Source organism: Malaya genurostris, chromosome 3, assembly GCF_030247185.1.
Source record: "Malaya genurostris strain Urasoe2022 chromosome 3, Malgen_1.1, whole genome shotgun sequence".
In the NCBI taxonomy this organism is placed as follows: Eukaryota; Metazoa; Arthropoda; class Insecta; order Diptera; family Culicidae; genus Malaya; species Malaya genurostris.
The window spans coordinates 223,535,227-223,548,522 of record NC_080572.1 but is presented as its reverse complement, the minus strand read 5'-3'; the positions used below and the strand labels follow the sequence as shown (position 1 = coordinate 223,548,522).

Here is a 13,296-nt window from a genome sequence, read left to right as displayed (position 1 = left end):
TAGAAAACAAATATTTGGACGAATAAGGTTTCCGCGCGAAATATAATTGAAAAGTCTTACTACTTTTTACCCTCAATAGTATCTACAAAGAACGCGAATTTACGTAGTGGAATGAACTGGGTGGTTGGCAAGAAATCAATGTCGGATTCTTCTCGCAGATCCTTGGGTTCTTTATCAGTATTTAAGTTTAAAGCTCCAAGATCAAGATGGCGTGCAACATGTCATCATCTAAACAACTATAAGCATAAGTTTAAGCGCATATAGATAATATTCGTTTTTGTAAAATGCAAGTTGCAAAATGAATGACAGATAGCAGAATACTTCATTTCACAATGTAACATCCTTTAAGTAGAAAACGCGACACAAGCTAAGAAAAAGTGAAGTAAGATGATTATGTTTGGTGACTCAATAAGTAAATGCTATTGGCAGTGCTAGATCAATAAATTTCGTCGTCGTCGATGATTTTGAGGTTAGAGCTGCACCACGTGCTAGTTGACCGTCTAAGGTCTTTGTATGCCAAATCAAATTATTGATTCAAAACTCCGTTTCTCTATCCCCCTTGTGGTGAGATAATGCCTTTGTTCTTGTCGTTCAAATAACCTCATAACAACAAATTCTTTTTTGAGCAAATTTATAGCACAAATTTGAATGCATAGTAGTTCAATGACTATAAAAGCCGGTAACATCGTGGGAGTGGGTTTGTATAGCTGATAAAACCGGCACGTATCAATTTATATCAAACACAATTCTTTTTCCTTTATATTAAAAAATTGTAATTTTTCTCACGAATTATCAAACTACTTACACTTTAAGGGTTCACTGTTCGCCATTTTCAAAATCGAGTTTTCCACACCGGAAATTCGCGTAAATTGTTTGACGTTTGGTCAACTCACTAAACCTTATGTGATGATTCTATTCATTTTAGGGGATGTTCGCACAACATTCATTTTCGTTACGTAAAATATTCAATTGGCATTTGAAATCATTTTACGGTATTCTTCAAGTAAATCGAACGTGAATTTTCATTTGAGTGTAGGGATCTTTGAAAACTGGAACCCATAGAAAAGCTTGATATTGGAGTAACAATGTTGTTGTCCATTTTCAGGTACTATTAAGGAATTAACTCGTCAAATCGTAACTGTTCTGCCATCAGCAATTAGGCAAAAACAAAGAAGTTAAAAAATAAACATGCTTGACTAGTAAATCGCAAAGATGTTGATTTTCATCATGACAACGTTCGACCACATAGATCATTTGTCACTCATAATAATTGTTACTATGGTTAATTTTTTATGTTTATAAAGCCAACAGTATCGGGGCTCTACTTTTACAGAAGTAACAATCTAATGTTTCGATTTACCTAAATTTCAATACTGTTCTCGTGATCCTCCCACACGTTATTTAAATGTGACACAGCTCAAGCTCATTTGAACATTAAACATTAGATAGGGCTGCGATAAGAATCAGGACAGTCTACCAGATCACTTCACAGCTTGAACACGTCTAGGAAAGAAATTCTACCTCTAATTTTGTTTCACTTTTTACTGCATCAAAATTTGTTACCTGTTTCCAACGAACATTGCAAGTGCCAATTCGAAAATTCCCAACCGGCTCATAAATCGTAAAACGTATAAGTAACGATTTGTTGGGGGCTTCTAGAGAATGCACAGAGTTCAGCAATATAATTAAGCGAAATAGTTCACTCTGGCCGAGCAAACGAAAGACGGTTCAATAGTTTATCACTTCAATCCCGCCGGGAGAGCAGGGCATTTCATCACAATCGAACACACCGTCGTCAAAGCATTGGAAGTTAATCAATCATCCTTCAAACTAATCGGTTCGTGCAAGATTTTGCGCTCGGCAGCATGTGCAAATCAGTCCTGGCGTTCTCAGATGACAACTTTGCGCACTGTGAATAAGCAACTCGTGCGGGAACCTCCCTGAGGCGCGGTTCGCAGCTGATCAGTGACCATAAAATAAACGAGTGTTGTGATTAACCGAAATTCACGTCGGCGCGGAGCTGCCTAACCCGTGTGAAGATTAAAATTGTTTTAAATGTAGCAAATTTTCTGCAAAGAAAAAAAATAAAACAGCTCAACAACCACGCGATTCGCGTTCGAGCCTTCGGATCTTCATATCTTCCAATTATTCTATGGCGGAACCTGTATCCCATTTCCCGGTATCCTGATTTACAGTCGGCCACCATGTTCGGACTAGGTAAGTAACAGAAGGTCGGAGAAAAGTCATTCATCAGTGCGTCAGCAACTGGAACGGCACAGACGACTAGACAATATTTGCTCTTTGATAGTTAACAAACTAAACCTGAGGTGATCATTTCTCGTGTTGTCTCGTGGCTTTCCGTAGATGCATTTTCCTAATGATAAAGACTGCACCCGTATCGCTTTCGGTGGCGATACGGTTGGTGCCTTGTCAGTGCATGTCCCCTTAAGGATAAGGAAGCTTACGTGAGGCACATTGTAGTGAGTGTTTAAATCGAACAGTTGACGACAACGTGATCTTCGAGAATCTCTTTTTTCGGCGGTGTGCACATGAATCAAGTTGTGAACGTGGTAGTTGCTTATGGTATATTGGTAATATTTTACTTAGCTTTGATGATGCATAATATCTGATCTTACGCCAAGTGACAAAATAGATTTGAAACTGTTTAATATTAGAAAACAACTCTGGCGAGCAACCAAGTTACCAAATATGTCGAAACTATGAATAATCAAAAAATTATTTTTACGTAGTCCAACAGAAATATTTCTGCGTTGCGAGTCGTGGGATACTATAAATTCTTTAAGTAGTTTGAAAATAGATGCAACATTCTCAATACCGCAGGAAAAGAGTTCAACTATTGTAGAGCTTAAGGTTGATGTCAGAGTAAGCGCGGAAAGCGGAGCGAGACGAAGCGATTCAATGCGATGTTCTGATAACGCATCGCTTTCACTCAGACAGGTTTGCTTCGTGTGACGCTTTCACTCTGACAGCAACCTAACAGTTCTGTCTGATTCTGAGGTATTAATTTGTTTGACATCCTCTTCTAACGTTCTGGGTTGGGGTGTGATTGCATAGGAACGCTTGTCTAACAAGCCAGTTGCCGTATGTTTGAAACCCGACCTGGAAGAATTCTCAGTGTCTTAGCACTAGCCATGCCATGGTTACGTGCGCTAAGAATCGGTAGCAAATCTGTGAAAACAGGATGGTCGAAGTCTACGAAAGGAATGTAATATCAAGCCGAATAAAAAATAATCTCTTTTTGTGAATATGACCTTAAAGAGTCGGACGATCGAAATGCTACTCCGAGCTAAAAATAATCTCAGGTGCTGAAACGTGTTCCACCGAGCGGTTTGTAAATCGCCCGAATAGGAAAAAGTCGCAGGGAGCCAAATCAGGTGAATTCGGTGGTTGCTGAATGGTTTTCGTTTCGTTTTTATCCAAGATCCAAGTTGGTGCAAGATCCACGAGTTGTTTACCCACAAGTCTGGCCTTTTTCGGCGAATTGCTTCATGCAAGCGCCTCATAACTTCTCTGCCATCTCTCTAAAATTCGACAATATAATAATATGGGTTTCAAGTAAGAGCATGTGTAAACATCAATCGTCATCCTAGGAAAGGTTCAAATAATAAAGACGCTTCAGGTAAAATTATTTTGGGGTTAGATTTCCAATAGTATGCACACACTCTAAAAATAAATGTAAATTTACGTATTTATAGTTTCACATTAAAGGAGCATTGTAGTTCACTTACGCTTACAATTCAAAACATGTATCATTTCGTTAGCTTTGCAGTAAGTTATGGCATGCTTGAATTGACATGAACCGTAAATGTCATTTTTTCTATGTTTGCAATGGAAAAACATAATCGTCATCAGTGGCGTATCTTGGAAAGGGAGGGAGTGTAAAGGGGGCACTAAACCAACGATCGGGGGCTGCTGATCGGTTAATCTAGTTTGGCCCAATACGCCGTCATTCTACTGGTCCGAATAATGAAACTTAGACGGCGCATCAGGTAATATTAGCTTTGCGTTTGATTGGCACATTGTCGCAAAGCTGATTTACCGGTAGCGACACCTGTCATTGAAAAATGGAACCAAGAAAAGGAGGATTCTTTCGAAAATTTTCATATCGGCAGTAGTGATTTGCAACATTTTCATCATTTATTCAATAGTAAAAATAGATATCAGCAATAAAAGTACACTCGGAGTAGAAGAAAATCGATTTCAATGTGATTACTACTACTTTTTTTAGTGTAAATTACGATTAAACATGAAAAATATTCAGAAATGTGTGAAATTGAGTAAGGTTAGGTTTTTTCGGATCAACATTTTTAACTTTTTTATATATATAAAAAATAGGTATAGAATTCGCTCAAACTTTAGAAAATTTTTCCGAGGCCCGGAGGGCCGAATGACATACCAATCGATTCAGCTCGACGAACTGAGCAAATGTACGTGTGTATGTATGTGTGTGTGTGTGTGTGTGTGTGTGTGTGTGTGTGTCTGTATGTGTGTTGTCAACTAAGAGGTCGAGATCTCAGAGATGGCTGGACCGATTTTGAACAAACTGGTCGCAAATGAAAGATCTCCTCGTCACCCAAAACGCTATTGAATGGTTTTGAGATCGGATGTTTACTTTTTGAGTTATACGAAGTTTTATGTCAAAATGTTTTTTGACAGTATCTGTCACAATTGACCTTGAAAACAGAATATGTTTTCAGACTTAGATTCGGCACGGTAATAGCTATCCAACAAGCCATAGATTGTTAAAATCCGTCCATTTTTAACGACGATATTGAAATTTTTGTGTAAACGACTTTTCCCCCTATTTCAGCAGTAGGAGTTTTGAGCGCTGTATGACAAAGAAATGCTTGGGAGCAACGGAAAACACGATTTTTTATACTGTTACATACAATTGTTTCTAAGTACCAAAAATACTGTGTACAGCATCCTTTTTCATGACAATTAGCTTCGGACCGATTTTAGCACGGTTTGTTTTGGGCAACATAATCGTTCGAATATGACATATATAAACCAGATGATGGCAGAATTTTTTTTAATTATATTGTTTTAAACTACTCACAGCAATAAATGCTGGAAGAACATAACATGCATATACCACTCGAATCAGTTCGTCGAGATCGGCAACACGCAGTGTGACAAATAATTTCACTCAACTTTCTCGGAAATTTTCTTTTCTACAAATTCAGATTCATACGAAAATTCGTATGCTCCCAAACAAAGTTCCTGAATTATGTTTGGTTCCGACCTGACAAATAATTTCACTCAACTTTCTCGGAAATTTTCTTTTCTACAAATTCAGATTCATACGAAAATTCGTATGCTCCCAAACAAAGTTCCTGAATTATGTTTGGTTCCGACCTCTGGTTCCGGAACTAAAGGATGATATGTGAAACGAAATCAAAATTATTTAACTCATTCTTCTCGTAGATGGCTGAACCGATCTAAGATTCAAATGAAAAGTTTCAAGATTCTATAAAACATCTTGCTCTTCAGTCAGATCCAACTTCCGGTTTCAGGGATACAGGGTGATTGGTATAAAAATGTCTTTTCCACATAAATTAATCAGGTTTCGATTCAGAAGGCACCTAAAAATTTAATTTGTGCTATGATTTCTCAAAGATGTTTTCACTGATTTTCAAATATTTTGAAACAAATGTAAACTATACAGCTACTCAGGTGAATTTGTTTTACTTCGGCCATACCGATTTTAGAATTCCGGTTCCAGTATAAAATCGTTTCTCAAAGTTCAATCGTTTTCTCAAAAAAAGCCTAATCAAATTTCAGAAACAAAAATTCAAATTAAAATAAACTCATATACAAAATAAATTAATTTTATACATACATACAAAAATTATTTAATTTTATCCCATTATGACTTCCGGTTCTCGAATTACATGATGATGAGTTTTTAAAATTCGAACCGATATAGAAGATGACAATCTCGGAAAGCTTCAAAGTTGGACTCAAAACTGTTGTAATTTATTCGTCACATGGCCATACGAATCGGTTTGGGTTATGCTGGTTCCTGAATACCGGCCCTGGAAGAACCTTAAATTACCGTAAACTCTAAAGTGGAACTTACATATCATGGCATGTTTAATCGATTATCACACTTTTAGATTCAAATTCGATCCGATTTGCAGTTTCGACATTACAGAGTAATGAGTGATTAAAATCTTAAATTGTCGCTTAAAACGACGGTCATTAAAATAATGTCATGAAAACTTAAACACCGAAGAATATTCATTCAAAAAACACATGCGGATTGATAAAAAAAAGGTATCATCCCACTGCTAGATGGATTAAACACGTTTTTTTAACAGAAACCAGTGTAATGTTGATTTCTCGAGTACTAGAATGTATAGCGATCGAGTACTATTTATTTTGGATACTTTATTTGTTATTTCCAGGCATTTTAAAAATGCTATCAAACCAAGTTTAATGCTCTATTCTGAATAAACTGTAGATTTCGCACAATGAACTAAGATCAACATTACTACCTCAGAGTAAAAACTTTTTCTTCAACTTCTACTATGTTTTTTCAATTGAATTTGCCCGTTTTCATAGGAAATCTTTGAAAAGGTGGAGTAATTAGAAATTTTCCTACCGATTTGACAGCTCATGCTGAAAGTATCATCTCTAAACAAGCAGCGCCTCTACATTTCAGTTTTACAACAATGTGCCAATCACTTACACACTTGCCACACCTGCACTATCACTCAAAATAACTGTTTCAACCAAATTTTCAACTATACGTATCAAACAACACATTGAAAATAGACTTTTTATGAGGGCAGCACTTAGACACCGCATCGTACTCCCAGTGATGCCAACTCTCAAACTGTCATTTTGACCAATACTGCAAAAAATCTGAAAAAAAATTCTAAATTTGGCTCGAAACTATTTTAATTGTAGATTGAAATGCTGTGCTAGATTACGCTCGAACGAACTTTCCTGTTTCTATTCAATGAGCAGTTTTGTCAAGAATACTACAGTAATATTATAGTTCTAGTAAGGCATCATCACATCTCTAAATGGATTAAAAAAAAGTGTTTCGATATAACACCATATCTTAACGTTTCATACACCATATCTTAACGTTTTTTACGTCATTTGGAATTTTCTTTTTAATATGAAAAATTCTTGTCCGATTCAGCTTAAATTTTGCTTAGTATCTTTTTTAAGGTCCACAATCAGTTTACGAAATTAGTAATGATCTTTCTTTATTATCTCTCTTAAGGGGTTACACCATTGTAGAAAAAAAGAGAAGGACATTTTTGGGGAATTATTTTGGGATCCAAAAAATGGAGTAATCCGAATTTTGTATAAAGCACTTTTTAATATGTATACAAAAAAATGATCATTTTTAAAATTTAAAGACAAAATGGCGACATTTCCGCGAAAGTGCTATATTTTGACGGCCGGTAGAGGAACGTAGAGGTTTTTTAATTAATTGATTTTCTGTAAAATGGCAGTCCTTTGAAAATAAGACCGCATTCACACAAAATTGTTTATAAAAAAAACTATTAACAATTTTCAAGAACCCCTACGTACCTCTGTGGAGATAACTATTAGAATAGCTTAAAAAACGTGGTTCTGAGACACAAAAGGCGCTAGGAGTATAATAATTTCGGTAAAACTCGAAATTAAGACGTCTAGAAATTTTTTCCGCTTTTCTTCTTTTGGAATATTGTTTTGAAGATCATACATGACCTTTTGCAATGAAAAAAATGCGATTTATTGAATATTCTACAGTGGTGTAACCCCTTAATATAACACTGGAGGTCTCTGGGGCTCCAATCAAAAGTCGAAATATTCAGCAATTTTCTATTGGCCTATTAACGACAGTTCGACATGTAGATGGTGCTGTTGTACAAAGGATGATGTTTTCGAGTGAAGCTGTCAAAATACATAGTGTTTTTTCTCCAGTGAATTTTTGTTTGAAGTTGAAATTCGAATAATCAAAGAATATTCTGTTGTAATTAGGGAAAAAAACATTGATTTCTATCAATTAGAATTTCAACCAATATTTTTAATATTCCGCTTGAGAATAAATCTAAGTTTTTTGCTTTCAGAATGACTTACAGATTGATAATGTTGACTTTACTTGTTGACATCGCTCAGAAATAATTGTTCTGGCCGTTTATTCCACCCAGTGGTTGTTTAAACCGTTTATTCCACCCAGTAGTTGCTTAATTTCGATTACGAAAATTGATAACATAACCTCACTTAGCATCAATATTTAAATATAGTTCAGTATTGAAGAAATTAAAGGTTAACTTTTTATGCAAAAGTTGAATGAATGCAAAAGTTTTATCCATTCCGTTGGTTTGTTTAAGGAAAAAATACTATGTTAGTAACTATTTACGCATTTAATACTCGATTCCTATATTGCTCTATGTGATAATTTGCTAACATCATCGTTTTCTTGGTCCAAAAAGTGAAACATAGAAGACACGGAGTTGATATGAGTTTTGCGTTTGAAAGCCAATAGGGAAAGTTGAAAAGCTGTTTCATGTCGGTTAGTAAAATTAAAATAAAATTCTTTCGTGAACTCAACATTATGTACACAGTTAGAAAATTTCGCAGAATTCGGTAATTTTTTACCGAATTTTCAACAGCTGAACGTTCGGTAATTAAATTGATTACCGATCGTTCTGTAATTGCTGAACTGTCAAACAACTACCGTAAACTGTAAACCAAATCAATCTAACTGATTGTTCGGTAATTTTTTGTTTCTTTGTTTTCCTTTGGTTAAAATTCTGGATTTTCGGATTTTAAAAAAACAACACAAATTCACAAAAACGAATGACGAAAATTCCAACCTGTTGTGGCTATGGTTTTATTCCACGAAAAAAAGGGTCAAATGTTCCGGCTGACCGGAATTATGAGCGCCTTCCAAAACACTGCACAATCCGTCGAGTCCACCAGAAATTACCCTCGAACGATTTGTGTAGGCAGCAAGTGGACAAGTGATCCAATTTTTTTTCTGCCTATAAGTGAACAAAATGCTTTTAGTGGTTCAAATGTTTTAAAAATTTTAGCACCTGTATCTCAATCTATTCGATGAACTCTTCAAGATTTTTTTCGTTTGGTTAATAAAAAGACACTGAAAATTTTAATAACTGTTTGACAGTTAGTTTCACGACAATCAGTTTTCACAGAAGTTCGGTAATTGGAAGATAATTTTACCATACGGACGGTATGATTTTTACCGTACTCGGCGACTATTCAGATTTACCGTATGAATTGTATATCTATTTACAGAATTCTGTAATGAAAACTTGCGAAAAACTGATCGTCCGGTAAAAATTTGCATAATTGTTGTAAAATGAAGTTCATGTACCGAAATATCGGTAATTTCTATTGATTACCGAAAGTTTTCGTCAAAAAAATTACCGAACAACGGAATCGAATCTTAGTGTGTAGCACAAGATCTGTGTAAAAAATCTCATCAATAACACAGTCATTTATTTTCCAATATTCACCCGAAACGGATGGATATCTGTGAATTCTTCATGTTTTTCATTATTTTAAAATATATTTGATCGCAATAATTCATTGATTGGGACGGGTATAGCGTGATGGGTAAGTCGATGCCTCTTGCGTAGCCCGCCTGGGTTCGATTCCCAACCCCGCACATAGGGTCAAAAAGTTTTTCTGGCCCGAAGAGGCGAATGACCTTAATGTTGAAACCTCTATAATCTGAACAAAAAAAAAAAAAATATTTTTTTGTAATTATTTTAAACAATTGAGTTGAGACGAAACTAGAAAAGTCCAAAGTACCAGTCATCTTTCGAACCAGACTGGGTTATCTACTAGTCCTATCAAAAATCACTATCAAATGTGTCATGTTTTGTTTTATTGCAGCAGATGTGTTATGTTTCGTTTTACTGCAGCCTGATCTTTGCCTTTTCGGCTTATCAGCTTATCTGCAGCATCTTTCGCTCGTAAAGAAACGGAATCACTATGTTTTTTTCCTCAACAATCCAACCAGTACGCATTGTTCGCTCACTTCAGTCTTTGTGCGTTACTTACTCGCTTTGTTCGATAATGCTGGTATTTCTCAACTCACGTTTGATTCTGAGCGTGGAGCGTCATTACGAACTGAAACCGGTCTACTCGGATGAGCTGCTGCTACAGGACACTAACCAAGTGGAACTTCTGTTGGACCGGTACTATACTAAATGTCACAACTTTGTTCTCGCCATTATAGCACGAACTGCAGCAGTCTCGAATCCAAATCGCCTGAAGAATCCGATCAGCCGAAATAACTCATCCGAGTATGATGTTGAAATTGGAGAGCGTACTCCGCTACTGTTGACCAAAGTGATCCATGAATCGTCCCAGGATAGACGCAATCGACAAATACAGACTATTCAAACCACCGCACTTCTCGGGATATTGGCATTGGTGCTGTTTTTGCTGATTGGAATCATAATAGCGATTTACTTGATGTTACTACAAGGTAAGACAGGGATTCGGAATCTTAACTGGAATGCATTTTCAAAGAAAGTATACTCCTCAGTTCCTCGACCGTGGCCGGTGTCTCATCCTTTCTATCTTGTGGAACGTCCAACGTGGTGGTCTGATTCAGCCGCACTGGAAGCGTCCCCATTGAACAAGTCCGCTGTGACGAACCTTATCGTGATGCACACAGGCGGTGAGCCGTGTCACGATCAAATCACGTGCAGTCAGGCCGCGCGAGAAGCTCAAATCACTGCATGGAAACACAGAGCGACACACATTCCGTACAATTTTCTGATTGGTGGTGATGGCAAAACATACGAAGCACGGGGTTGGAAAGGGCAACATGGCTTCTCCGAGCTCCCCGGGATGAACGATACCATTGTGGTGGGACTTATTGGTATTGGTCTGCGATGAGCCGCAGTATTCCGACGTTTGCTAATTTTTCTTGCTTTGTTTCAGGAAACTACAATAACAAACGTCCCGACGACGTGCTGTTTGCCGAAACAAAAGCACTGATTACCGAATCCATACGACGGTTCAGCTTATCGCCGGCTTATCGAATGTATGGAGTAGTCTACCGTTCAATGCCGGAGAAAAACGCCCCTGCCCTATACGCAGAACTGAAACGATGGAATCATTGGAGGGGATTTGTTACAGTTTAGATACCACGAGCTTAAGTTAAAATCATCAAAACACTAGCCTCAATTCGATTTCAAGTATTATAGAACATCACAATAAATATTGTAAACTGGTCAGGATAGTAATCAATTGCAAATGTAACAAATGTAAGACAGATTAGCAAAACTATAGATTTGTCCAACCTGTGTCCAATATGGCAAATTTAGAGTAGTTCTATTGGTAGAACAATTTCAGGGATTGATGGGGGTTCACTGATTTTAGTTATGTCTCCAGGGTATTCATTTTTATGTATCATCCACCGATCTTTTTCCAACCTCCCGTTCGTTGGCATCTGATGAAAAGATAAACTATGTTGATGACGACTTTACCATAAATTGAAATAAATCAATTACATTTTTCTGGTTGGTAGCGACGACATGGGATTGTTTCTGATTTTCAATACATGTATGTATTGTATCCAAACCATTAGTTATAGTAAGATATGCTGCATACGATTTTAGTGGTAAAATTGTTTTTTTTCGGTAAAAAAAGGATATTGGTACCGTTTAGGGCATAATGCTCAGTAATGGACTAAGGAGATGTAGATAGGTGCCATCACCATAACACAGTTTTGCAATAATTTAGAGTTTTCAAGATTTCAAAATTATAATATTTAAATTACACTATACATTATTTTGGTATACCCCACAAATACAACTCGAAAGCATTCATCAATTTGTAGATCTTTTATACCTAAAGCGCGAATTTTTTTTTACGAAAAACAGTATATTTTGAGTAAAAATAAAAAAAAACAGTACATCGACTTTGAAAAAACAGTATATCGTGCAGTACGCATTTTATCCAATAACAGTGAATAAAAAACCCTTCTTAATCCACCTAGTGGTGTGATAATGCCTTTTTCTTCTTTCATAACAGTCTCATGAGAATATATTTCATATTTTTAAATAATAATTTCAGATATTAATTTTGACACCCATTGATTCAGATTGATTCGAGTAGTTCATAAAAGCATGCTTCAGTGTTTATGTCACACAGTCGGCATCATTTTTCCAACCAAGTGCTTGACATTTGCATTGCCTATATGGGAGGGAGTCCCAGAAAGTCGATTTTTTTTAGATGACACTAAATCTCGATGTTTCATGCAATTCTAAGACGTTTGGCACCAAAAAAAACTACCGGAAACTACCTTTCGGAAATTTTATGTACTCCCCCCTATGGTGCTTGTTCAAGATCGAAAATTAGCAAACCCAAACCAAACCGTCGGGCAGCACCTCTTACCCATATCTGATTCAGCTCAAATTTTGTATGGGAACTTGTTTCGAAGTGCTCAAACTTTTCAGTACCACCGCCTTACGAAATTAGGGGGGATCCCAAAATATTCGCACCCTTATACATTAGAGCGGTAAAAAAACTCGTTTTTTGTCGGTTACGTCACTTATACCATCATATCTCCGGAACCAGAAGTCGCAGTCATTTGATCTTCGAACTTGATCAAATGCCCAATAGTAGCTTTCAAACGAGCCTAAGTTTGTTAAAATCGGCTCAGCCATCTCCGAGAATCTTGCGCGGTAAAAAAACAACGCGATTTTGTCGGTTACGCCACTTATACCATCATATCTCCGGAACCAAAAGTCATAGCCATTTGATCGTCGAACTTGATCAATGGCCTAACAATAGCTTTCAAACGGAGCTAGGTTTGAAATAAGTTTATCCTAGCTTTCAAAAGAGCCAAAGTTTGTTAAAATCGGTTCAGCCATCTTTGAGAAAATTGAGCGGTAAAAATATTTTCGAAAAGTGCAGATACATACTCACACACACACACACACACACACACACACACACACACACACACACACACACACACACACACACACACACACACACACACACACACACACACACACACACACACACACACACACACACACACACACACACACACACACACACACACACACACACACAGAGAGAGAGAGAGATTTTCCGTCGTCGAACTGAGTCGAATGGTATATAACACTGTGGGTCTCCGAAGCTCTGTTCAAAAGTCGGTTTTTCCAGCAATTCTAATACTATAGAGAAAGGCAAAACAGTATATTTTGCAGTACGCATTTTATCCAATAACAGTGAATAAAAAACAAAAGCAAATAACCATCAGATTTTTTGTTT

At 36.7% G+C, this 13,296-nt stretch overlaps 1 protein-coding gene across 3 annotated transcripts; it reads left to right on the top strand.

Moving 5' to 3' along the window:
- The first annotated feature begins 1,483 nt into the window (after positions 1-1,483).
- Positions 1,484-11,948, top strand: LOC131436082 (peptidoglycan-recognition protein SD-like). 3 transcript variants are annotated; one of them, XM_058604547.1, is made up of 4 exons: positions 1,484-2,217; positions 10,238-10,489; positions 10,550-10,888; positions 10,951-11,948. In XM_058604547.1, the coding sequence occupies exons 1-4, from the start codon at positions 2,205-2,207 to the stop codon at positions 11,151-11,153; spliced, it is 807 nt and encodes a 268-aa protein (XP_058460530.1). In that variant the 5' UTR covers positions 1,484-2,204; the 3' UTR covers positions 11,154-11,948. The 3 variants fall into 3 exon arrangements, with proteins under 3 accessions (XP_058460530.1, XP_058460529.1, XP_058460528.1); XM_058604546.1 differs by lacking the exon at positions 1,484-2,217 and adding an exon at positions 2,372-2,583; XM_058604545.1 differs by lacking the exon at positions 1,484-2,217 and having other exon boundaries at positions 8,751-10,489.
- Positions 11,949-13,296: the final 1,348 nt, after the last annotated feature.

Bases quoted from the DNA above. Each gene is read 5' to 3' on its own strand.
- LOC131436082 (XM_058604545.1), top strand. From the start codon at position 9,991: ATGTTTTTTTCCTCAACAATCCAACCAGTACGCATTGTTCGCTCACTT. The intron at 10,490-10,549 runs GTAAGACAGGGA...TATACTCCTCAG, and splicing joins TTACTTGATGTTACTACAAG to TTCCTCGACCGTGGCCGGTG. The intron at 10,889-10,950 runs GTATTGGTCTGC...GCTTTGTTTCAG, and splicing joins CATTGTGGTGGGACTTATTG to GAAACTACAATAACAAACGT.